Source organism: Xyrauchen texanus, chromosome 10, assembly GCF_025860055.1.
Source record: "Xyrauchen texanus isolate HMW12.3.18 chromosome 10, RBS_HiC_50CHRs, whole genome shotgun sequence".
In the NCBI taxonomy this organism is placed as follows: domain Eukaryota; kingdom Metazoa; phylum Chordata; class Actinopteri; order Cypriniformes; family Catostomidae; genus Xyrauchen; species Xyrauchen texanus.
The window spans coordinates 35457482-35483842 of NC_068285.1; the positions used below are offsets into that span (position 1 = coordinate 35457482).

At 37.7% G+C, this 26361-nt stretch overlaps 2 protein-coding genes and 1 pseudogene across 3 annotated transcripts; 1 reads left to right on the top strand and 2 right to left on the bottom strand.

The window, feature by feature from the left end:
- On the top strand, positions 1-2004 carry LOC127650111 (eukaryotic translation initiation factor 3 subunit I-like; annotated as a pseudogene).
- Positions 2005-2302: 298 nt separating this feature from the next.
- LOC127650494 (probable histone deacetylase 1-B) lies at positions 2303-20466 on the bottom strand. Of its 2 annotated transcripts, none has more exons than XM_052135938.1 (14): positions 20357-20466; positions 18271-18383; positions 18064-18181; positions 16376-16450; positions 16151-16289; positions 11315-11456; positions 11081-11173; positions 10836-10944; positions 7201-7341; positions 7001-7109; positions 6504-6631; positions 6127-6273; positions 3931-3976; positions 2303-3560 (listed from the first exon to the last, which is right to left on the bottom strand). In XM_052135938.1, exons 1-14 carry the CDS (start codon positions 20406-20408, stop codon positions 3533-3535), a joined length of 1440 nt encoding a protein of 479 aa, XP_051991898.1. In that variant the 5' UTR covers positions 20409-20466; the 3' UTR covers positions 2303-3532. The 2 variants fall into 2 exon arrangements, with proteins under 2 accessions (XP_051991898.1, XP_051991897.1); XM_052135937.1 differs by having other exon boundaries at positions 6115-6273.
- Positions 20467-23457: 2991 nt separating this feature from the next.
- LOC127650615 (MARCKS-related protein 1-B-like) lies at positions 23458-26123 on the bottom strand. Its single transcript, XM_052136130.1, has 2 exons — positions 25839-26123; positions 23458-24738 (listed from the first exon to the last, which is right to left on the bottom strand). The coding sequence occupies exons 1-2, from the start codon at positions 25923-25925 to the stop codon at positions 24220-24222; spliced, it is 606 nt and encodes a 201-aa protein (XP_051992090.1). The 5' UTR covers positions 25926-26123; the 3' UTR covers positions 23458-24219.
- Positions 26124-26361: the final 238 nt, after the last annotated feature.

The following is a 26361-nucleotide window of genomic DNA, read 5'->3' on the forward strand; positions in this document are numbered from 1 at the left end:
ATGGAAATAGAGCCTGTAGTGTTTTCTGAATGTTCAAACTACATATTTCAAAGCCTTCTTGATCTGCTGGAGACCAGCTCAGCGATGACGAGAACATGTGGCTTTGACTTCAGTGGGAACATTATAATGTTTTCCACAGACAAACAGATGGGCTACCAGTGTTTCTCATCTGTTTTGACCTTCAAGACCCTCAACAAATTGGTTAGTATTGTGACCACTGGTAATTCAAGAAATAACAATGATGCTTCTATTCAGAAGCCTTACTATTTTTTCCCCCACTATTTTTCTCCCACAGAGGGCAACCACCCATATCAGTCCATACCTGGCAGTGAATCAAAAATCACAAGTGCAGTGTGGGGTCCACTGGGACAGTTTGTGATCGCTGGCCATGAAAATTGAGAAATCAACCAGTTTCGTGCTGAGGTTTGTTTCTTTTATTTCTCTTATGTGCAAATGAGTTGAATATTTGAGTATGTTGGCTGTCTAAAGGTAGATATGTTTGTGTTGTTATTTAGGCAGGAGATATTCTGAAGACTGCAAAGGAACACACCAAGCAGATTAATGACACCCAGTCATCTGTGGATCTCACAATGGTCATCATTGCTTCCAAAGACTGTACTGCTAAGGTTTGTGTTGTAAAATTGGAGTGGTGGTGGCGTAGTGGGCTAAAGCACATAACTGTTAATCAGAAGGTCACTGGTTCGATCCCCACAGCCACCAGCATTGTGTCCTTGAGCAAGGCACTTAACTCCAGGTTGCTCCGGGGGGATTGTCCCTGTAATAAGTGCACTGTAAGTCACTTTGGATAAAAGCGTCTGCCAAATGCATAAATGTAAATGTAAAATTGAATGGTACAATGGTCTGCTGCAACTGGAATAATGCTTATCTAGAATTGCTTACCAAGTTCTTCATTTTGCAGTTGTTTGATTCCACAACACATGAACACCTTCAAGACAGAGTGACTTGTTAACTCTTCAGCCATCTCAACCATCATGGACCATGTAAGGGATCCTTAACCACTTAACTGAGATGCTTTTGTCTATTAGAAATAGTTATTTTGAGTGTGTTGTCTGTTTTGATGCTGCAGCTGTTCAATTTTGTCAATTTCGATGACTTCCCTAATTTATTGCATTTATTTATGTTGATGTATTGCGAACAAGTTGAGTGTTGTTAAATCGAGAGCAGATCGGTTAAGACCTCTAGATTCTTAAGAGATGTTCGTTATGTTTTGCTCAGGTGGTTATGGGAGGCCATGGAAATCACAACCACTTCTACTAGGATTGGCAAATTTGAGGCCAGGTTTGTTTTTCTAATAATCTGTGCTCCATGTAATTATACCATTTTGAATAGGTGTTATTGTCCTTGAATGAGCAAAGAGTTGCCTATGTCAATATTGTGTTCCTGATGTGTTGTCACAAACACTTCCAGGTTTTTCCATACAGCCTATGAAGAAGAGTTTGGGCGTGTGAAGGGACATTTCGGCCCTATCAATTGTGTGGCATTCCACCCAGATGGGAAAAGGTTAGACATTGAATTTCCAACCATTCTGTTACTGGATTTATATTTCAAATGGAGGTCACAAGGTCGTGTAATGCTCTGATAAAGGAACCCATTTTATTACATCAGAAAAGGGGATTTCAGTTAAAAATGACGAACATTATAGGACGTTTAATCCCAGGTGTAAACAGCCTCAGTCAGGGATGAATGGTCGTGTAGCTTATCAATCGTTTCGGTGATCAGATGTGGTGTGCGCAGACTGTCGCAGGGCGCCAACGGCAAGTCGTATAGTGTGCGATTGGCTTTAGAAGCAACTGTGTGAGTATTTGCCTCTCAGTCATCTGCAATAAATGGATAATGCTTGTAGCTGACTATCATTATCTTGGTTTTTATATATATTTTTCTGATGACAATTTTTACATTTGTTTTTTCTCATTCAGTTACAGCAGTGGAGGAGAGGATGGTTGTGTCAGAATTCATTACTTCGATCTTGTGCTTGAGGTGTAGTAGCTCCGGATACCACCTGCATTCAACAACACTTCTGTAACATCTGAATACCAGACCTGCACACCGAACATTACACAAGGCTGATCATGCAGGCAGCATTTTAGATGATCACCTTCATAGCATTTGATGCAGTGTGTATTTACTGAATTTAACATGTGAATGGGATTTTGTAAGTGCTTGACTATTAACAAAGAATAGATTGTTCACACACGCTGTCAAAACAAAAATTATTATACATGCTGAAATGGTTGGACAAATAAGAGTTTGTGCTATGAACCAAACAAACCAGCTCTAATAGGAACCACAACATTACAAATTTTAATTTGTAGCTAAATAGTATTAGAAAACTGGAGACTTTTTGAAATACAAGAGTGTATTTAATGTCTCTCATCAGGGAATGATCTGCAATCACATGAAGCATTGCAAAGGTCAGTCTAATTAAACTATGGGAGAAAATAGGTCTAGTACATGGCAAACAAATTCTGATATTTACAACTATAAAAGCAGTTTGAGAGTGTAGGGAGATAACTTGATTGCTTCATTAACTGGGCAGTTGCCGTTTGAGCTGTTTTCCACAAGGTTTGTTTACTGCAATTCTCTAATGGATCTTTGTAGTGAATAACAAAGTCTGATGTAAAACACCTTTTTTTTTTTTAAATAAAAATTAAACACAGATGGCTTGAAAAGTAGCAGACATTAACTCACAGTAAGTCTGTGTTTAAAGGCTAATAAGTTATTGTTGATAATTCCCCTATGGGAAAAAAATAAAATAAAAAAATCTTTAAGTTTACATCACAAAATTCAACAGAATAAAAGTAATTAAATTAATTGTGAAAAAAGATTGCATCTATGCAAGAGTAATGTAATCCACAAAGTTAAAGATATTTCTTTAATTTCTTTAACAAAGTCATTGATAATATAAGGACATTTCACAACCACAGAACTTGAGCGCCAAATGGCTAAATCCAGTCAGCCCTGTGACTGAATTGCTAGCAACACAACAATATAGCAAGCCTTTGCCATGCCCCACCAGACAGGGGAAGTTCAGAACAGAGCAATCAATACAGACACCATAATAAAAAACACATTTAAATCGCTTAAAAACGAGGTAAAGGAAACCGAACAAACGGCATCCACAGTGAAATTCAAAACCAAATAAAAGACGACCTATATGTGGGAGTCCATGATTTAAAATGACTTCCAAAAGCAGAGACCTCTGTGATGGGAGAGAAAAGATTTGTGCTGTCCCTGGTCCTGTTTGAGGTGCTATTGTAGGTCAACAGTAACATTTAGGTTTGAAGTAAGGGGGAAACACATTTTTAAAGCACTAAATAAAAAGGTACATAATTTCACACTTGTAATGTAAAATCCTTTATACCGCTTCATTAGAATACAAATTGTAAAATCAGTCTTACAAAATAATTTACAGTCTTTAGCTCTGGGGTGAACATGTGCTTATGTGGGTTTGACGTGTGAGAAGAATGTCAACGTAAGTTCATGCATCTGTGCCCACCGAGCATTCTTTTTTTCAGACAGTTTTTAATTCTTCTTTTGGCCTGCAAAAAAAACAAAGCATTAGGAGGTCAATATTGCTCAAATATTTTTCCAAGGCACCAATTCTCAAATACATTGTGACACACAAATGAAGAAAACCGCTATCAAACAAAATAACCATGTCCTAACCATCGCGATGCAGCAAGTAATGAGTACACACTTAACATGAAAACATTCCACAACCTTACATAATCATAGCTGATCAGAACATCTTTGATGGAAAGTTAAACATACTGTACATTTTTTTTATTGATTTTTTTTTTTATGCATGTTGCAGAAATGGACAGTGTTCTGAATGATGAGCAGAAAAATATTTTGTGCTTATATTTGATGACTTGAACACTTAAGACATTAATGAAAGACATAACTCACCCCTTTGTGTCCATTTTTTCTTCTGGAGCCTTCTCTTCTTTAACATCTGGAACAGATTGGGAGAGAAAATGTGTCACAATACAAACTCTCTCATACATTTTTAAATAGATTTCTCTCATTGATAACATGTCCCTTAAATGCAAGTCAAAATAATTTAATACATTTCCTAATATTGCAAAATGTAATAAATACAAAAGAAACCAATAACAACATTAGGGGTGGCTCGATACCACTTTTTCATGTCCGATACCACAACCTTGAGTATCTTGCCGAAACCGATACACTACCATCTTTTACTCCCTCTTAAACAATTAAGCCGTTAATAACACATTTGTCAGGAGAATGCACTATGCTTAACCTATCCATCTAAAAAAAGCATCATGCTCAAACAGTGCAACAAACGTTCTACTCCCCTAAAGGAAGAAATAAAGTAGCCCACAACATGACTCAGTTGTGCAATACTGCTGCTTAATTTTTATTTAAATTTTCAAAACATAACTTGTTGCAGCATTTTTAATTAGTCAGCACAATTCAAACATTCAAAATTAAATTTAAAGAATTATAATTCCAGTCAAATACTGGATGTAACTCAACACTCAATGTAGTCATACCTTTATTGTAAACCATAACTTAAAATAAATACAAAAATAATAGTATGTACAGTAGAACACAGTACAATAAGTACAATATTTGAACTGTAAAACACCTGTATAAAACAGTATGAAATTCCAGTACGAAAAGATAATTGCAATGTAAACAAAAATATAAGTCCCCCCCCCAAGACAAAAAGATCAGTAGCTGCTTGACCTTAAAACATTCACAAAAAACTCTGTGCATACACAGCAGAATACAACCTAAAAACAGTGGTCAGTGATCAGAGGGCCCATTTCTGTGCAATGAGGCTCTCGATCATATTATAGGTACTGTTCCACCTCGTTCGTACATCTTGTTGCAGACGCTTGGGCGGCATATTCAGCTCCACTTGAATGTCCTCCAAGCATGAATAGGCAAGTGTTGAGTGCTTGAAGTGACCAAAGATCTTTCTACTGATAGCCAGTGCATCACTTAAACTGGGCTGTGCTAGCAGTCCCTCGTTCACAATAAGTTGCAGGGCATGCGCGAAGCAACCCAATACTGGGAACTCCAAGGCGATCCATTGCTTTTATTACATTACTAGCATTGTCTCTTAAAATTACATGGACTTTACTCTTCTCAATTTTCCATGTATTTAACATCTCCATTGCTACAGTGGTGGACTCTCCTGTCTGTGAGCCAAGAAAGTGTTTAGCATGCAGCACTGCTTTTTGCAAATTAAAGCTTGAGTCTATCCACTATGCAGTCAGGCTTAGTAATGACATCGGACACACGTCTGAGCTCCAGATGACAGTTGTGAAGCCAATCATGGCAACATTTTCTAAACATTTCAAAATTAATTCACAAACTTGCTTGTACTTATTTGGGACAGCCGTGTCAGAGATGAAATGCCGGTTTGGCATCAAATAGCCAGGCTCCAAACACTCCATTAAGCGTCGAAACCCCATATTCTCAACAACAGAATGGGGTTGGTCATCCAGCACAATAAAGTCAGTCACTTTCTCCATTATCAGCTTTGCTGCTGTTCAGGGGGCATTTTTCACGCTTCTGAATTGTTTCTAGCAAAGTTTGTTGTTGCGGCATACTCATTTCCGTGATGCTTCTGCTGCTGCCACCTCTCGAAACACTTACGTTGCATAAATTGCACTCAGCTTTGTTTTTTCTTGAGTTTAAAATAACTCCACACAACTGACATGATGATAGTGCTGACAGGTCTCACCTATCTATCATTCACTTGACGGCAGTTTTCCCAAGTCCGATTTTTTCCTCCACCTGAAACGCGATTCGGCTAGTTTTGAGCAGCAAATGCGTGAGATTTTGTTGTGAAAACCTGGCAACCTTGGGTGATGCATGCTGCTCATCTCTCTTCACGGCATGTTGCTCAGGTGTTAAGCATTTGTATGACAGTTTAGGACCAAGTTCGTGATCGTATCGGAATATACATCCCGGCTCATACAATATCCGATCCAGTGATTTTGGCCAGTATCGAACTAATACCGATACTGAATATCGGATTGGCGCACCCCTAAATAACATGCCAGTTGCTGATATTAATGAGTTTAAATCCAATATGAATGAAATTGGCAGTACCTGTAGGCTCACCTTTCTTTTCCTCTCCATCCTTCTCTTCTTCGGTCTTCACTCGTTTAACCTTCTTGTAATTGGCTGCATTTCTCCGGCCGCCCTGTCCTTCATCCTCAGAGTCTGAGAACTCTTCATCACAGGCTATCCGCTTGTCATGGGCAAGGACTTGTGGGACAAGAATTAACATAGTCATTCTTTGCCCTTAGAAAAAAAGAGCTAAGATCACAAACTAACTGAATAGATACTAGTCATCAGTGCACATGAAGCAGGGCCATTGCAAAATGTGAAGACCTGCACTACCATGTCTTGCATCTTCTAGTGTTTGTAAAAATGTGGCAGTTAGTGACAAAAGAATGAGTCATTGGGAAGCAATTGGACTGCGAGGTGGCACTAACTTGAGATGCGTTTGTCAGGGTTTTCCTCCTCGTCTCCGCTATCTTCCTGAACAGCATCCTCTGGGATTGCCTGCATCTGCACACCAGGGGCGTGAGGCAACATTCGTAGATTCTCAAACAGACGCTGTCTGTATGTAAAAAGAGGCACCAAATATTTAGAGGTACCCAAGGAAAGATCAGATCAGCAAAATCACAAATGTAAAAAAAAAAATAATAATAATTTAAGTTGTTGAACTTGCATTCAAACCAAATCAAAACGATCAATTAAATATTCGTTTCTATTGCTACCCCTAAGGAGCAGAGGTAAGAAAAAAAAACAACTTGTGACATAAAATGGCCATAATATCAACAGTATCCGAGAATACTGTAGTTATTTTGGATTAAATATATATATTTGGTCTGAAGCCAAGTGTTTTTTAGCTTTTTAATATTATGCATCAACCACCCAGCACTATTCACTTTTGTATTTTGTTTGCGTGGTTATTGATTCCACTTACTTGATCTTTTCCAGATAGTCATTTGTGTTCTGATTGGTCATGTTGGAGGGGCTGATGTGGAGCTTGAAATCAGGTCCAAAATACTCAAAATAGTCATTGTACGGGAGCTCTGGTGTAACAAAAGAAGGGTAAATTATATCTACCATCCAAAGAATACGACATGACAAAAACTAGCAAAACAACAGCCGTTAGTGATGCACCATTAGGAATTGCGCTGTCCAGTGCTACAGCGGTCTCAAAAGTCCAGCATCGGGCCACGTTCCTGATGGTGTAGCCTCCACCTCCCAGCATGAGAAGGGGCAGGTTAAAGCTCTTCATGTACTCCACACATTTAGCATGACCTGAAGAACAAAGGGGTTCAAGTTAGACAAGCACATAAATACCAGTCACAGGTCAGAAATTAAGAGGGGCTCATGGATAAAGTGCCACCAAAAGTGACAAATTGGCCCCTTGATGGAAAAGATAATTTCTGACACTGCCAGTCATTGAGAACCCATTTCCACATGGTACCAAGATGAATTTCAGGTGACTTTATCAAGTGGTCAGTGTTAAATACAGGTCTAAACTGGGTTTTAAAAAGTGTTGTGATTGGACACAAAAACCACATACGACAACATTGCATGAGGTATAAACACTAATCCCTCCTGAATGTGACCTGGACACCAGTAAAGCACCACCCTTTCACCTGTCAATCACATGTGGCTTTGAAAAGAAATAACTGTCAGATCGGGAAATTAGAAAATACAGATAAATACATAAGCACGAGAACTTCACAGATTTTCTTCTGTGTGTCCGAGATCAACATTCAGAGTAACTAATGAGAAGCACACACACACACAAGGGCCTTTAATACAGGTAAATCCACTAAAATAAGAGATAATTCTGATCAAAATATTTTAACTATTAGATTCAATTTCAACTGCACCTGGAAGAAACAGCACGCCGGTTTTGTTGATACTTTTTGCGCTTTAATATCATATACTGTAGAATCAAAATGACAGAGATTGATGTATGTATTGATGTAATCAGAGACTCTCCCCTCAATATCCACACACAAGTGGCACAGGAGATGCATTTAAGCAACCAGATGTAAACAGCGATGGCTCTCACCTGACCACAAAGGTTTGGATCACTCGAGACACATCTTAATACTTTTCCCGGGGAGGGAAAATGGCTAATTGGGCCCAATTTGGACATTTTCACTTAGGGGTGTACTCACTTTTGTTGTCAGTGGTTTAGACATTAATGGCTGTGTGTTGAGTTATTTTGAGGGGACAGCAAATGTACACTGTTATACAAGCTGTACGCTCACTACTTTACATTGTAGCAAAGTGTCATTTCTTCAGTGTTATCACATGAAAAGATATAATCAAATATTGACAAAAATGTGAGGGGTGTATTCACTTTTGTGAGATACTGTATGTATGTGTAATATATACACATATTATATATATATATATATATATATATATATATATGAGAGAGAAAAATAAAAAATTATTGATTTGAACTTGAATACAATTAATGAATATGACTAGGGACGTAACGATTTACTTTTCTCGATGCATTGATTGCATCTAGAACAGCAGGATTGGTATCGATCTTGAAATATTATTTTTCAAATCACGAATTATGAATAAATCGTCAATTTAAAATACAACCCCAATTCTGAAAAAGTTGGGATAGTATGAAAAATGCTAATAAAAACAAAAAGGAGTGATTTGTAATTTATATTCACATTTGCTAAATTGAAAGCACTACAACTACATATTATATGATGTTTTTCCTTGAATTTCCTTGTTTTTTGAAAATGTACAGTAATTTCAAATCAGATGATTGCAACACACTCCAAAAAAGTTGGGTCAGTTGAGAATTTACCCATATGAAACGTCACCATTTCATCTCATAACACTTATGAAGCATTTGGGCACTGAAGACACAAGTTCATCCAATATGTAGCTCTTCAGCTGCACAATTGTAAGGGGTCTTTGTTGCCGTATTGTGCACTTCATAACGCACCACACATTCTCAATTGAAGATGGTCAGGACTGCAGGAAGACCAATCTAGCACCCACACTCTCTGCTTATTTGGCCAGTATGTGGTTTGAAGTTGTCCTGCTGAAAATTCCTGGATGTCTCTGGAAAAGATGGTGCTGGATGGCAGTATATGCTGCTCCAAAAATTTTAAATATCTATCTGCATTCATACAGATGTGTGAGTTACCCATGCCATGGGCACTGACACACCCCTGGCCCATATGGACACTGGCTTTTGGACCTGATGCTGATAACATTTGGATGGTCCTTTTACTCTTTGGCCCAGAGAACGGCTGTGTTTTTAAAAAACGCATTTGAAATGTGGACTCATCGGACCAAAAAATGGTTCCAGTGTTCTACTCTCCATCTAAGATGAGACAGAGCTCAGAGAATTTGGCAGCACTTCTGGACAGTGTTGATGTAGCGCTTCTGCTTTGCATACTAAAGTCTTTAGTTGTAGTGTTTTCAGTTTAGCAAAGGGTGAATTTAAATTTACAATAATCACTCCTTTTTGTTTTCATTAGCATTTTTCATACGGTCCCATACGGTACTTTTTTGAAAATTGGGGTTGTACTAAGAATCACAATTCAACAAAACAGTGAACAAAATATTAAAAATACAAAAATATTTAATTAGTAACAGGTGCAATTTAATGGAGACATGTATGGTGGCATTCTTCACGGGATCACGCCTGCTCCATTCTGTCCGTAAATCTCATTAAACCATTTTCTGAACAGTTTGAGCATCTCGTGTCTGATCTCTCCTCAGGATGGCTGCAATAGACAGCTCGCGCTCTCAACTTTAGTGAAATTCGCTGAAAGCAATTTACAGCTGCAAACGCATTGTGTGGCCACTACTCAAATAATAGTTGTCATTGCGGGGAAACTTAGCCATTTATTTTAAGATAAAATGTGCCATTTTACTGGTATCATTGTTTAGTTGGGGACTTGCCATTCAGAAAACATTTAAGTTGAAGTCATCCATTAAATATTGCTCTCTCTTTTCCTTATTTGTATGAGGCTTTGAGGAAGCTGAATGTAGTTATATGATGTTACTTTAATGCTGTAAAATTTGGATTGTTTTATCATTTCAGGAAATATCAAAACATTCAAAGTGTTTTCCAGGCCCGAAAAAGTCATGCAAATTAATAAAATGCCAGTAGCCATATCACCCTGTTGCTCAAGACTGGATGCTTACTTAAGCTAAGCTGGGCTGAGCCTGGTCAGGGTGTAACCCCGGTGTCCTAGCCAAATTTCCCCCATTGGCCATTTCAATCATGGCTTCCTAATAATCCCAATACATTAATTGGCTCCATCACTCCACTCTCTCCTCTCCACCAATAGCTGGTGTCTGGTGAGCGTACTGGTGCACTATGTCTGCCGTCGCATCATCCAGGTGGATGCTGCACACTGGTGGTGGTGGAGGAGAGTCCCCTGTTCAATGTGAACAGTGCTTTGAGTGTAGAGTAAGAAAAGTGCTATATAAAATGTAACGTTCATTCATCAAATGTAAAAAAATTATTATTTATATATATATATATATATATATAATTTATTTTATATTGTGAAATACTGAATACTGTTGTAGTTCTGCATGGCTCTAAAATATTTTATAGGCACATCACACTCTGTTGTATTCCAAGAAGCCTGTCTGTACATGAATTTAAAGTGTTCTCTTTCAAGCTACTTTTGGTGAAGCATTTTGTCCTATTTTTTTTGTAGTTGCCTAAAACACAAAAAGGACATTTTCGACAAAGGCCAAAAATAAACAAACACTTTTGTATGTGGTGCTTGCAGTACCTTTGATGGTGAGGTTAAAGCAGCCCAATCGGTCTCCAGACAGAGAGTCAGCACCGCACTGCAGAACCACAGCACTGGGCTGGTACATCTCCATTACTTTGGCCATGATCTGCAACACATTCACAAACATGGACAGATTAAAAATCGACTTATTTCAATGCAATTCAGTATTAAGAACATTTAAAAGGACAAGCGTATTTCGAGATTATTTTATCTTTTGCAATGCAAAATGTTTACAAACTTACAGGTTTGAATATGGCTTCATAAGATTCATCATCTATACCATCCCTGAGTGGGTAGTTCACAGCATAGTACTTTCCCTTTCCAGCACCAATATCCTGCAAAAGAACATTTGAGGGTATATAGTTTCACGTCCATGTTTCAAAGTGTTTACTGGCAACATCAGCAGCTAGATGATATAACAGAGTCAAATATCAGTAAAAACCTTTCTGAATAAAGATCAATGAAAAGGGACGTACTCGGAGGTCTCCTGTACCAGGAAAATACTCTCCATACTTGTGGAAGGACACAGTCATGACACGGTCTGTTGTGTAGAAGGCTTCCTCAACTCCATCACCATGATGAATGTCGATGTCAATGTAAAGCACTCTTTGATGGTACCTAGAGAGATTGAAAATGTCAAAGTGTGTGCTACAACAAAACAAATTATCTTTGTACAGATGCAGTACACACCAATTATGAATTCTGTGAAATATTTCACAAAAACAATGTGAATCAGGGCTGCATAATATATCAAAACATTGCAAAAAAAATAAAATAATATATCACAAGGGCTTGTGATAACAATGATTTTAACAGGGTTTGTACAGATGCTTTAAAAGTTAAATTCAAGCACTTAAAAGGATTTAAGCAAATTTTTATTTGTTTTCAATGACTGCTCGAGATTATTATACAATTAAATTATTTGTAAATTTTAAATAAAAAATAATTTTATTCATTCAGTTAATTGGATATAAAACACTGCTTATTAAAAGTACAATATACAGTGAGGAAAATAAGTATTTGAACACCCTGCTATTTTGCAAGTTCTCCCACTTGGAAATCATGGAGGGGTCTGAAATTGTCATCGTAGGTGCATGTCCACTGTGAGAGACATAATCTAAAAAAAAAAATCCAGAAATCACAATATATGATTTTTTAACTATTTATTTGTATGATACAGCTGCAAATAAGTATTTGAACACCTGTCTATCAGCTAGAATTCTGACCCTCAAAGAACTGTTAGTCTGCCTTTAAAATGTCCACCTCCACTCCATTTATTATCCTAAATTAGATGCACCTGTTTGAGGTCGTTAGCTGCATAAAGACACCTGTCCACCCCATACAATCAGTAAGAATCCAACTACTAACATGGCCAAGACCAAAGAGCTGTCCAAAGACACTAGAGACAAAATTGTACACCTCCACAAGGCTGGAAAGGGCTACGGGGAAATTGCCAAGCAGCTTGGTGAAAAAAGGTCCACTGTTAGAGCAATCATTAGAAAATGGAAGAAGCTAAACATGACTGTCAATCTCCCTCGGACTGGGGCTCCATGCAAGATCTCACCTTGTGGGGTCTCAATGATCCTAAGAAAGGTGAGAAATCAGCCCAGGACTACACGGGAGGAGCTGGTCACTGACCTGAAAAGAGCTGGGACCACCGTTTCCAAGGTTACTGTTGGTAATACACTAAGACGTCATGGTTTGAAATCATGCATGGCACGGAAGGTTCCCCTGCTTAAACCAGCACATGTCAAGGCCCGTCTTAAGTTTGCAATGACCATTTGGATGATCCAGAGGAGTCATGGGAGAAAGTCATGTGGTCAGATGAGACCAAAATAGAACTTTTTGGTCATAATTCCACTAACCGTGTTTGGAGGAAGAAGAATGATGAGTACCATCCCAAGAACACCATCCCTACTGTGAAGCATGGGGGTGGTAGCATCATGCTTTGGGGGTGTTTTTCTGCACATGGGACAGGGCTGACTGCACTGTATTAAGGAGAGGATGACCGGGGCCATGTATTGCAAGATTTTGGGGAACAACCTCCTTCCCTCAGTTAGAGCATTGAAGATGGGTCGAGGCTGGGTCTTCCAACATGACAATGACCCGAAGCACACAGCCAGGATAACCAAGGAGTGGCTCTGTAAGAAGCATATCAAGGTTCTGGCGTGGCCTAGCCAGTCTCCAGACCTAAACCCAATAGAGAATCTTTGGAAGGAGCTCAAACTCCGTGTTTCTCAGCGACAGCCCAGAAACCTGACTGATCTAGAGAAGATCTGTGTGGAGGAGTGGGCCAAAATCCCTCCTGCAGTGTGTGCAAACCTGGTGAAAATCTACAGGAAACGTTTGACCTCTGTAATTGCAAACAAAGGCTACTGTACCAAATATTAACATTGATTTTCTCAGGTGTTCAAATACTTATTTGCAGCTGTATCATACAAATAAATAGTTAAAAAAATCATACATTGTGATGTCTCTCACAGTGGACATGCACCTACGATGACAATTTCAGACCCCTCCATGATTTCTAAGTGGGAGAACTTGCAAAATAGCAGGGTGTTCAAATACTTATTTTCCTCACTGTATCTCAATGTGCATCTTTAACTAAATATTCTCACAGTAACAATTCTTTATTCCTTCATGACAAAATTGATGTGCAATTGTAGTGTGCTCCCTTAAAATGCACTTCGCTTTCCAACAAAAGTGAATAACTGTGTCCATAAACAGTATGACTCGTGCTATGTTCAATGTTTTCTAAAGTCACACAACAGATTTATGTGAGGAACTGACCCATTTGCAATTTCAGTCATTCTCAGAAAATCTTGAATTTCCAACTTACAAAATATTAACATTTTCAGTTTTTGCCTATAAACGAGGATAAACATTTTGACATTACTTTTTATTCATAAAGGACCGCTTGGCTGTTGTTCTTTTAATGGTTTAATTTTGTTTCACGAAGTTAACACTGATGAGGGTTAAATGGGTTACACCACCACATTTTGAGGGTTCAATGGGGTACAACATATATGAAAATATTAGTTAAAATGTGAATAACTTACATGATGGGGAAAATCACTATATTAATATTTAAGCAGCCTCTGAACATGAACCTTAAATTTTCAACAATTTCAAGTTTTTAACATTGATGACAACAATGCAACGAAATAAAGGGACAAACAAACTTTTAAAATTATTAATAATAAATTTGTTTCACTTTTTTGCACAATTATTCGGCCTTGCGCTAATGCTTTATTTAAAGTACAAAGTGAATCCAGAAATAACTTTACATGTCATAGAAGTGGTGTACTAGCTGATTTTTTTCAGGCCATTGACAATTTCAAATATATTTTATAAAAAATCTGCAAAACAGTGTCAAGCCAGTTCATATCATTAAAATGTTAGGTTATAAATTGATACCTTTTTTATTTTTCACTATTTGAAAGCTTTTATATGACTAAAAAAAAGATATTCGTATTTTGATATTGACCCAAATGTTGTCAGAAATAACCTATTGTGTGAGACGCAAAGCTTTCTCTACAGAAGCATGCCCTAGACATCTCATCTCATCATTTTTTTCATTCTGGAGAGTAATTTGTAATTAAAACTGATAGCTGCAAGGATTCATACTTGTTAAATCTACCACAGCAGTATCTATAAAAAAAACTATATATATATATATATATATTTTATCCTCTAGTAACAATTGATTGTGATTGTCCCATTCTGAACAGCGCTGCCAAAAATAACAGGCGACATGACATTTCATTTTTTAAACGAAATAAGTAACGTATTTTAAGATTTTATGTAATTCAAGAACTTTAAGCACCTCTTGGTAAAAATTGCTATTTTCAAGGGTTTTACAGGATTAAATGTAAAAAAGCCAAATTCAAATACTTCAAGCAGCTTGTATGAACCCGGTTTTAATATAGTAACTTTCAATGCAGATAGCAGAGAATAGACTGGGCGTGTGATTGTCATTTGGTGTGTGTGCAAGCAGTCTACATATGTAGCTGTAACTGGTGATGTCCTGTGCTTTTACTCTGCGTTGTGCGTGCAGATAATGAGACAAGATGCCGATAAACAAACTCAAAACTTGGCTTGTTTATTGGCCGCTGTGGATCCATCAATTAATGCATTGTCCTGTGAAATTATTCCTCTCAATCAAGTTCAGCAGAGACAGATAACAAGCTCCTTAAACCCAAGTAGAAGGCGAATGTCTACGGTAAAATAAAAGTACCAATATGAATTAACACTTTTTAATTAATTCAAACACAAATATTTAAATATTCTACAACACTGATTCTTTTAGGATATCCTAAAATATGAGGAAATTAACATGGTGAATTAACTATGATGAATTTTAATATCCGTTACATAGCTAATAGAAAAACTACATATTTTATGCAGTCTATATGTAATTTGGAACAAAAGACAACTTTGTTTTTGATCTCTGGGAGAGATGGACCTTTTTTTTATTCCAATAAACGTCTGTTCTTATGGGCGGTGGGGGATCTGGTGTTCCATGCGCTCAGATGACGTCATCATAGGATTATCGTATCACGGATCACATTTTTCAACAACTTATCGCATTTTACTCCATATTGTGCAGCCTTAATGCGAATGAAAGTGTTTCCATGCCATGTGGTGAAAAGAAAATCGTCACTTCTGAGAAAATTTGGCAAAACATTTAACTGGAAGTAACAGCCACTGGGGAAGCCACTGTGCTTTTATTAAATGTAATAAATCACTTGCGCTTTAGAGCACACAGACAAAATGGTCTGACAAACTTCATGTTTGCTAGCAATTGGCAGCAGATGCCTTATATCTGAGAGCGACAGCAGACAGTTCCGAGATGTAATAGTAGCCACAAATTCTGATGACAGGCTTAAGCTCTGGCATTTCAGAATGACCAGAGCAACTTTGAGATGCCATGTGCTAATGTAGGTCCTCAGGTTAGCCCAGTTATGAGCAAATAATTCAGTCACAATACATATTTTTTATTTATTTTTTTTAAATCGCATCTAGGAACTAATTTAGTGAAAGCATTTCCATTGCAGTTCATGCACATCATGTGTATTATCTGAATAAAAAAACTGAAATCAACCTCAAGCTTGTGTAAACATTTTTGTGTGCATTTTGAAAAATGTATCCATCTGCATAATTTATGCAATATCCCCAAATTTTCATAAAAATACAGGAAGGAAACCCAGCTACTGATTAATTCTATGAAATGCAGCATTAAAACACAATTATTCTTGAAATATGTTTAAAGTGTTGTGGTAGTGATCATTGATCTTTAGGGAAATGCATACTTGAGCAGTTCCAGAATGGCCAGCACGATGTCGTTTACATAGCAGAAACCGGATGCCTCAGATTTCTTTGCGTGATGAAGACCTCCTGCCCAGTTAATGGCGATGTCTGTCTGCTGTTTGTTAAGTTTCACAGCTCCAGCTGAGAATAATCAGGATATAGTGTTAGACAGAATAAATAAATGCATACCTGCAAATACACGATACTCTGAATTAAAACACACTTACCAACAGAACCACCTGTTGAGAGCTGACAGAATTCAAATAAGCCGTCAAAGACCGGACAATCCTCCCCTACATTAACTGCAGAGACAAAAATACTTAAAATTGAATGCATGTCCATAAAATGGAAACCATTTTTACGATTTCAAAAGTCAGATATGGTTAAGACTAAACTTTTTCACTTACATTTTCAAATTAATTCACAATATGATCTTGCTATGCATTAAAAAGAGTCATGAAACACCCTAGTTCAGCCCCAATTTTTCACACCTCAGACCGAAAGACTCTCGAAATGGGTGGGAAAATATGTAAATATGTGGGCAAGGAGATGGTAAACGGGAATGGGGACAAGAGCCATTTCAAAACGCACACAACAGACAGATGGCTGAACCTCACATTATAAGTGGAGATGAAAACAGTTTGGGGCTGTATATTAATCAAGGGACAAAAGTGTGAAGACGATAGAAACGTTTACAAATCTACAAAAGTGAGATTTGTTTTGTTCAAACTTTTGAGAATAAAGTGAGAACAGCACTCAGAGCAGACATTATCATCAAAACCAGCGCTGCTTTTTGACTACATTAATTCATAATGTTTATTCTCAAGTTAAAGTCTACTGACAGAATTTGTGGCACAATGTTGATTGCCACAGAAAATAATTTACTCATTCATATTTTATTGAAAAGAAAAAAAAAAATCAGTAAGGCATACAATGAAAATGCATCCAAACACAAAACATAAAATACATGCTATTTTTAAAAGTATAGCCACAATACTGGAGCATAATGTGTGTTAACATGACTCTAGTGAGATAAAATCACTTACTAACCTTGACAATGTAACACTGGTAATCCATTTTGACATAAATCCCAGAAACTATGTAAAATAGAATAGCCATGGCTTTGAGGTTTTCATTATAGTCTTTTGTTTTTGAGCAAGTCGTCGTGTTATCCTGTTTATGAGACGCATGGCGGCAAGACGACGCTATTGGAGCCAACTGAACAGAACAGCCGCCCCAAATACATAAGGAATCCACAACAGTGGCCGGCCAACAAACATGCTCGCTTCGGTTTGGTTCTGGACTGTGGTCCATTATGACATGTGATTTCAATCTTATGTCCATGATCCGATACATGGAGGGCAAGCGATGGAATCAGCACTCCATCTAACAGCTCTCCCTCATAAACAGCATGTTTGGAGTGCAAGTAGCACAACCGCAGCTAAGAAAAGCTCGCACTGGTCCGGATATGGACTGTGGTCCGTTTTGTGGAGTGATTTCGATGGGAACACAGTGTTAAGTGTAAAAGTCAGCTGTCACTTCAGTTCCCAGAGTGCTGTTGAAGTCCTGTTCATTAAATCAATGAGCTTGAATTATCTGCTGTTGCCGTAATGCCAGCTTATGCACAATGCAGCGCTGTGATTTAATGGAAGCGCTCCTCATCAATAATGTGGAGAAACACTCAAACATGTGCTGTCCAACCAATCATAACTCAAGGGTTTACGTATAGACCTAAATTTTGTGAAATTGCTTCAATTTCTTTTTGAAACCGGAAGAACGGAATGGCTCAATAAAATATAAATAACCACTTCCCCTTAACAATAAATATAGGAGTGCTATCTTTATTTTCAGTGATGTGCAACCTGTACATATCTGTTTACATCTCAAAAAAATGTGTTTTGGTGTAAAAACTTACATCTCTGCATCTGTTTGCTGTACTCCGACATGTTGTCTGGGCGGATGGAACGGAGGAACTTGATGTAGTCATCACTGTGGTACTTAGTCATTTCTTCACCATTGGCCTTATGAGGCCTCTGAACATACAAGCAAGCAATCAAATCAGTTTAACCCAAATCTGAATAAATCCTCAAATTTAATGTGGAATTGTTTTTCCATTCCTTACATAAATTTCCATTTTCCTATAGAGGCCATAGTTTAGAAGGAGGTTGTGGGTCATGCGGATTCTGTGGGGTTTCATGGGGTGACCCTGTCCATAGTAGTAATTCCCAACATCACCTGGGAAAAAAGATGCAGTACATTACAACAAAAAAGACAGACAGCTACTGTTTAGCTCTAGATTAGTGTTGTCATGATACCAAAATTTCAGTAGTCGGTACTGATAACACAAAATGAATATGCTAATGTGCTATTAAACACTCTTTTAGCCTATTTCAAATTTAATGTAATTAATACATTATAAATACATGCATGTTTCCTTCAAAAGTTTCTAATTTAAATATGCATTGCTAGTGTTTTAAATAGGTCCCTACTGAAATATAATTTTTCATTTTTTTATTGTTAGTTTGTTTTATTTAAGTGAAAATAAAATTTAAAAAAATCCTATAACGTTTTGATATATTTCTATTGTAATTTCTACAATTTCAGGTGTCTAGCTTTTATTTTTTATGTGCGTTTTTGACGGAGACTTCAAAAATCCAGTTAAACAGTTCGCTACATGGCCCAGTGTGTTATCATCAAAATGCAAATGCTGTGATTTAATGAATAAATACATATAGTCTACATGTGCTTCACACATTTAAAGCATGCAGCTCAACCAGACTAAGATTGCAGCCTTTCCAAGCTTAATAATCACACTGGGACATATCATAATTTTAATTTATTAATGACCCATTTCAGTGTAAAATAAATAACAGAGCACATGCATGAATAAGCATGCGAGCATTTGAAAGCAGCAAGTGTCAGTCACACAGATGTGTATGACTTTCTTCTAGATGAATATTTCAGCTCTGTAGGTCCATTCAATGCAAGTGAATGGTGGCCAAAACTTTGAAGCACATACAAGCATCATAAAAGTAATCCATACGACTCCAGTGGTTTAATCCATGTCTTCAGAAGCGATCCAATCGGTTTTGGGTGAGAACACACCAACATATAACTCCTTTTCCACTGTACATCTTGCCATTGCAGTCTCTAGACATGATCATAATTTCAAGCTTGATTACGCTTTCTAGTTCTTGAGGCACGTTCAGAGCGAGCTGCATGGCAATAGGACGTGAAATGAGCCTGAACTCATGATCAACAAGGAGACAGCTAATGTCAAGTTTTATTATGAAAAAGGAGTAACATTTTGATCTGCTCTTACCGAAAACCAACTGGATTGCTTCTGGAGATATGGATTAAACTACTGGAGTCTTGTGGATTACTTTTATGATGCTTGTATGTGCTTTTTGGAGCTTTATAGTTTTGGATCACCATTCACTTGCATAGCATGGCCTACAAAACTGAGATATTTTTTGTAAAGTCATGCACATTTGTGATGGCATGAGTATGAGTAAATGATGAGAGAATTTCACCTTTATGGGTGAACTGTTGCTTTAAATTTGTTTGTTTGCAAATGCTGTCATTTACTCGAAAACAACTTAAGAATTGATGCAGAGTTTATTGATCACCGGTTCGGCTGACCCAGAAATGCAATCAATTTCTGCAACAGGCCCAAAACTACATTGGCAAAGCATGCTGCTGATTATTCGTTTCATCAATCCAAAACATGACGTTAAAAATTGTATCGTAGAGGCAAATTATGAAAGTCAGGAGGAAAAGACCAAGAGAAAACAACTCACACTATAAACTACAGCATCATTCGTACACGCTCAGAATTGACAATCCTAATCAGTAAAGACATCATTAACTGCGAGACGCTCAAGTCAGAAATACTATAGTTTCACACAGCATACATGTAACTAGAGGAGAGAAAACTTAACGCTGGTATATTTTACTTGCAAAAAGAGCCAGAATTATCCTGTTAGCTCCATGCTGTAGTCTAGTTGCTAACAGAGTCCATCAGAACAACAGGATGCTAACACTAGCCTTAGCACTTTGCTCGCGGTGCAGCAGCTAAACCCGGCTGACAAATCTCGCGCACTCAACGGAACTCAAGCATCACGCGGAATTTATCCAAAACACATGGCGCGCTTCATTGCTCTGGAAATAAAAGCTCGGTATTTCGACATTTTAAATGTCATTCTTACCGTCATAATAATAGCAAACTTTCTTCTTTGTTCCTTGAGAACTCAGCGCCATTTTACCCCCCAATTACAGCCAGCGCCTGCCGGGCTTTCTGATCACCGAGGAACTTCACTGGCAAATTGTCTCGGGTCGCTTTGAGCCAATCACAGTTAATATTTTCTTATAGGGGGCGTGACAGTTGAGTGTCTCGACCAATCGTCTCTCTAGAGTCTATTTGCCTTTACTCCACAGCTGTTTAAATGCCCACCACTGTGTACCTGCGAATATTACATGCATTGCAATATCAGACATGATAATCAGTTATCATTTCTTTTGTAGACATATTTTTCTTCTATTGTTATTCAGTTCTAAAATATAATAAGGATGGGAGTACTCAACCATTTTCCTTAATGATTTATAATAACTGCTAGAAAAGCTTTCTACTGGACTTTGTGATAAATTGGAACAAAATGGGAATTCTGTCATCATTTACCATACACCATATGACCTCCTTCGGTGAGGATGTGGATTATATTTAGCATCCTACAGATTATCTTAACATGAAATTGACATTGCTGCATTTGCATAAAGAATAAATAAATAAAAACTGTCTGAACTTATGTTGATTGTTTTCATAATGTATTTTATATTGCAGCATCTTTGCACTTGTATCACTTTAATAAACAACTTTTATGGATCTTACATAGCAAATTATGATTTTGAGAAGAATATCTCAGCTTTATTGGTCCTCAAAATGTAGTGAATGGTGACCAAAACTTTGAAAGCTAAAAAGCACATCAAGGGAAGTAATCCATATGACTCCAGTGGTTAAATCCTCTTCTGAAGTGATATGATGTGTGTGTGATGGTTTGGGTGAGAAACAGATAAATAATTATGTCCTCTCCACTTTCACTTTCTTCATCTTTTGTTTTTGGGGATTTGCTTTCGCCACCAACTGGGCAGGGAGAATTTATAGTAAAAAATAAAAAACAAAGCACTTAAATATTGATCTGTTTCTCACCCACACCTATCATATCACTTCTGAAGACATGGATTTAACCACTAGAGCCATATTGATTGCTTTTGTTTATTTTATGTGATTCTGGAGCTTAAAAGTTCTGGCCACCATTAATTTGCATTGTACGGACCTTCAGAGCTGAAATATTATTTAAAAAATCTCTATTTGAATTCTGCTGAAGAAAGAAAGTCATACACATCTGGGATGGCATGAGGGTGAGTAAATGATGAGAGAATTTTCATTTTTGAGTGAACTAATCCCTTTAATAGTGGTGGCTGTGGGTCAGGTGGTAGAGCGGGTTGGCCACTAATTGCAGGTTTGGTGGTTCGATTACAGGCCCACACGACTCCACATGCTGAAATGTCCTTGGGCAAGACACTGAATCCCAAGTTGCTCCCAATGGCAGGCTAGTGCCTTGCATGGCATCTCTGCTGTCTTTGGTGGGTGAATGAGATGCAGTGTAAAGCACTTTGAATATTAATAATATTAAAAAGGGCGCTATATACTGTAAGTGCAGACCATTAATAGTGCACTCTTTGCTTACATACTTGGTCTTTGTATCAAAGTGTCTTTGCAAACCAAAAACATGGAGATTTCATCACAAAAATTATGTAGCTTTATCGTTTTGGCTGTGCTGTAGTGCACAGTCAAGAACAGCTTTGCTGTTGTTTTAAAATATTAAGTCAAAGGGTTTTGTTTGTTGGGATTTGTTTTTTATTGCTTGCATAAAGCTGAGCATCTAGAAGTCAAGTTAAATTCATAACTGAACAGTTCAAACATGCCGTGATCTAAAACATGTGTACATAACACAGAGGTGCATGGCAAGAAAACATCAGTATTGTTCCAACTGATATTTATTTTAACAGCCATTATGTTACGTTGTTATTATTAAGTCACTGTTCTATGGTATAATGTTGAAAACAAATGCATTTTGCAGTAGAAAACATGCTCATTCAGAAGTTCAAAACTAGTAATGCCACATAGGATATTTCTAAACTTTTGCGCTTTGTGCAACCTAGCTCACCTGTTTGATGCTCAGGTGGAAGTAGTAAAGGGGCAGTGGTGGCTTGGTGGCCAAGGCTGTGGGTTACTGACCTGAAGGTCAGGGGTTCAAGCCCCAACACTGCCCTATCTGCACTCAGCTTAGCTGGGATATGTGGAAAAAATAATTTCACTGTATATATGCAGAAATGTATGTATAATGTGTGACAATAGATCAATTATTATTATTAAACTATACAAATGTGTCTGAACGATAACTGCAATACTTTTACTCAACACACGATGGCGCCATTTGCTTACATTTGTCCCTCATATTCATCGGCGATAAATCCTTTACTTTCAGGAGACAGACGACGAAAACAAATGAATTTTTTTGTTTTTGTTTTTAATATGTAATACGAACACTATTCATCCAATAACCGGTAAGAGAAAACGTAAAAGAAAAACAATTAATCCATGAAACTACTGTCAAATTTGGTAAATTAACCGCTCACTCTTTCAGAAGACCAAAGAAACAACATCCCCCTAGAGAAATCCTTCACGAGCAATGGAAAGAAACAAAAAAGCATAAGCGTCAGCATTAATCACTGAAAACTTCTTGCCAAGCAAAATCATCAAATCAAATAATTTTGCTATACGAAAACCACGATCGAAACGTGAAGCATTACAATGTTAAAAAATAGATACAAAATTAATTATATAGCCTAATTATTTCTTAAATATTCTACCAAATGCAATATATGTTCATTTATATTAGGCCTTTAATTATATTCTTTCAGGGTATCAATGTTATATTCAGCCAATTTTATTAAAGAAAATAAATGACTTGTGCGTAAACAGGTTAGCTTTGCTAATAGATTATTAACATTTCAGTGTGCTTACTCATCTCTGTGTGATGGCATTTTTTTATGTTCATTATGTTATTATCATTATGTGGATTAATTTAGCTGTCTAAGCCCTCTTAAAAGTTATGGTGACACATGTAATTACATGTGACTTGTGTAAAGACGTACAATGACTTGTGTAAAGACATATAATGAGTGTTTTGATTGGCTTTCACTTAATACTCCCTGTAGAGAAGGAAAAACACAAAATGATCATACATAGGTAACCAACATTTATTTACCATTATCAACTTTACAATAAAACCAGTAACATCTTTAAACATTAGTAAAATAAAGAACAAAATTGGTCAAATGTATTTACAGAGACCAAAAAGCAGATCAAGGCTCACATTTAACACATAACTCTGCTTCTTTTAAAACTTCAAATGTGAACATAGCAAGCTAAAATGTGTTTTTATATAGTTTTGTGTTTTTTTAAGCCAAGATGAAAATTAAAATGCAATTTCAAACAAACGAGGCAAAGCCTTTTTCTGGATATTTAAAATGGTTCTCTATACACCACAAAATACTTAAATTTGGGTTAAAATATAGGAATGTAGAAAGTTGGCAAGTCCTTTTCAATTTCCTTTTTTAACAGTCATTACATGTGGTGATGCTTATCTCGCACAATTCATCTGTATCATTGCATCTTATTCAATGGTGGGCTTCAAAGATGTTTCTCATTGATCCCATCCCAAAACTCTTAACTCACTCCTGCGTTGACATCCCACATCCAAGAGGTATCGGCCTACACATTTGGAATTCCATCTTTGAGCCATTATCAGGGAAGTGAACTAGTGAATCTAGTCTGTCATTTGTTATTAATCTTGAAGAAAGTGGCACGAGGAGTCTTTTTTTCACATACATGTGTATATATACATATACATATATCCATGTATATATACATATGTATACATATATAAATATATATATATTTTATTTTTTTTGAAAAACAGTTCACAAAGTCCTTTGTGAAGTACAATCACTCCTTCTGTTCGGATGGTGCAGGTGTTGAGCTGGTCTCCTCTGTTGGTTTTGTGGGCTCTGCAGCAGGTGCAGCAGCCTCTTCCTTGGGGGCAGCAGCAGCAGCCTCCTCAGGTTTGGCTGCGGTTTCCTCGGCCTTGGGGGTCTCTGCAGGGGTGGGTGTCTCCTCGGCCTTGGTCTCCTCCTCCTTCTCAGCGGCTGCCCCGTTCTCCTCAGGCTTTTCTTCGGTAGCCGGAGCAGCAGCTGCCTCTTCCTTCACCTCTGCACACTTCTTGTTCTTCTTCAGCGAGATGCCCTTGAATTTGAAGGAGTTCTTCAACGAAAACTTCTTCTTCTTCTTCTTGGGTGTCTCCTTGGTGGCCTCGCCCTCGGGTTTGGCCGCCTCTCCCTCGGTGGCGGGTGCAGGTTCGATGGCATCACCAGCCTCTGATTCTTTGGCTGTCTCTGCGGAACCATTAGTGGTGGCGGCGTCTCCTTCTGCCTTGACGTCACCATTGGTCTTAACATGACCATTCTCCTGAAAAACAATAAAAGATGACATTCAGATTTATTTGCTTTTTATATATATATATATATATATATATATATATATATATATATATATATATATTCACACAGGAAACCCCTAAAAAATGCATTAATTGTCATTCCACCATAGTCTAGGCCTAAATATATTTACATATGTGTCAGGGGATCCCTTTAAACGTCGACGGTCACGTCAATAATGCATGTCTACGAGGTGACGCCTTGCAGTACCACTCACTACCATGCGAGGGCGACCGAGTCATATAAAACACAGTCCATGCGAACCGAGACAGCAGCTTCCAAACAAAAGACTGAGACCGATCGAAGCTCGATGGAGCATTTCGTCGAATTTGATTCACCATCGACGATGGAATCAATCGAAATAGTATTTCCACAAATTAATACAAAACACAAGTACACTCATTGATGAGAAAGCTTTTTAATAACATTAAACATCCCCAGCTTGACCAAGTTTGGAGTTGGCGCCTATGTCTAGACTTTACAGACCGCGCGTCTGTAAATTAAGACTCCACGCGCTCAACAGAGGAAAAATGAATAAACACGAATGCCGCATGAATTAAAAGTCAATACAAAATCTATTCTCTCAAATACCAATTTTTCCTGATAAATCTCATCCCCCTGCTGTTAACCCATGCATAGTGAGTACGTGCAGCATCCTCCGCCAACACTGGCGTTAATGGAGCTCGCATGGCAACAACACCGACAGTCTCCAGATGGACTTCAATGCTGTACTCATGTATGATACCAACCACTTTTATTGCCAAACACAAAGCCTTTAAATAGCATACATGCATAATGTTTTGCGAATGCAAATTTTTACCGCGTGACACCAAAAATGTAATACTAAATCATAAAATTATGTTGCATGTTTACCAAATTTTTTTAAACCAAATTTCTTTCAGTATTTTTAATAAAAAAAATCAACACGTTATCCTTGATTCGTCACACACTTGAGTAATGCTAAAATCGCTCGCGGTGTTTTTGCTACTCTCGGTAAAAAAGCACTTGTTGGTCAGATGTGGGTGTGTCGCTGAGGGTGAGATGGATTTGTGCTTTTCGTCTTTTGCCTACCTGTCCGTTTGTCTTGACGGCAGCCGGATCAGCATCGGCGGCTTTCCCCTCCACAGCCACTCCTCCCTTTGATGCCTGGGATCCCATTATGATCAATTTGTTTTTTAAAGTAAATTAAAAAGAACTCAAATTCAGGTAGGTGGAAAAAAAATAATCCAGACCAACGCGCGTAGCGTGCATCCAAAGGTGCGAATTAAGTTGATGATTATTTTTTTCGCCTTTGTGAGGACAATTTGAGATGATCCACTCCTGTCTTCCACCCGTGTACGTCGAGGGCGACCTACTACTACCAGTTCCAGTTCTACAGCGCTTCAAGATAACCCAAGGCCCCGCCCATGGGTGTGTCTCTGTAATTATAACCAATCAGGAGCTAGTGACCACCCACTTCTGGACCTCTATGTGTCCCACCTCTACTTGCTTCCACATCAGATCATAGAAATATAAAATGGCATCAAACTGTTAAGAGGGAACCAACTGCGTGACTTGTTGAACTTTCTGGAAACTGAACGCAATGGGGCTCCAG

Bases quoted from the DNA above. Each gene is read 5' to 3' on its own strand.
- LOC127650494 (XM_052135937.1), bottom strand. From the start codon at position 20,408: ATGGCGCTGAGTTCTCAAGGAACAAAGAAGAAAGTTTGCTATTATTAT. The intron at 16,451-18,063 runs GTAAGTTTTTAC...TTGTCTCTGCAG, and splicing joins CAGCAAACAGATGCAGAGAT to TTAATGTAGGGGAGGATTGT. The intron at 6,632-7,000 runs GTAAGTGGAATC...TTTTACATACAG, and splicing joins GACTATCTGGAAAAGATCAA to ACAGCGTCTGTTTGAGAATC.
- LOC127650615 (XM_052136130.1), bottom strand. From the start codon at position 25,925: ATGGGATCCCAGGCATCAAAGGGAGGAGTGGCTGTGGAGGGGAAAGCC. The intron at 24,739-25,838 runs GTAGGCAAAAGA...ATTGTTTTTCAG, and splicing joins CCGTCAAGACAAACGGACAG to GAGAATGGTCATGTTAAGAC.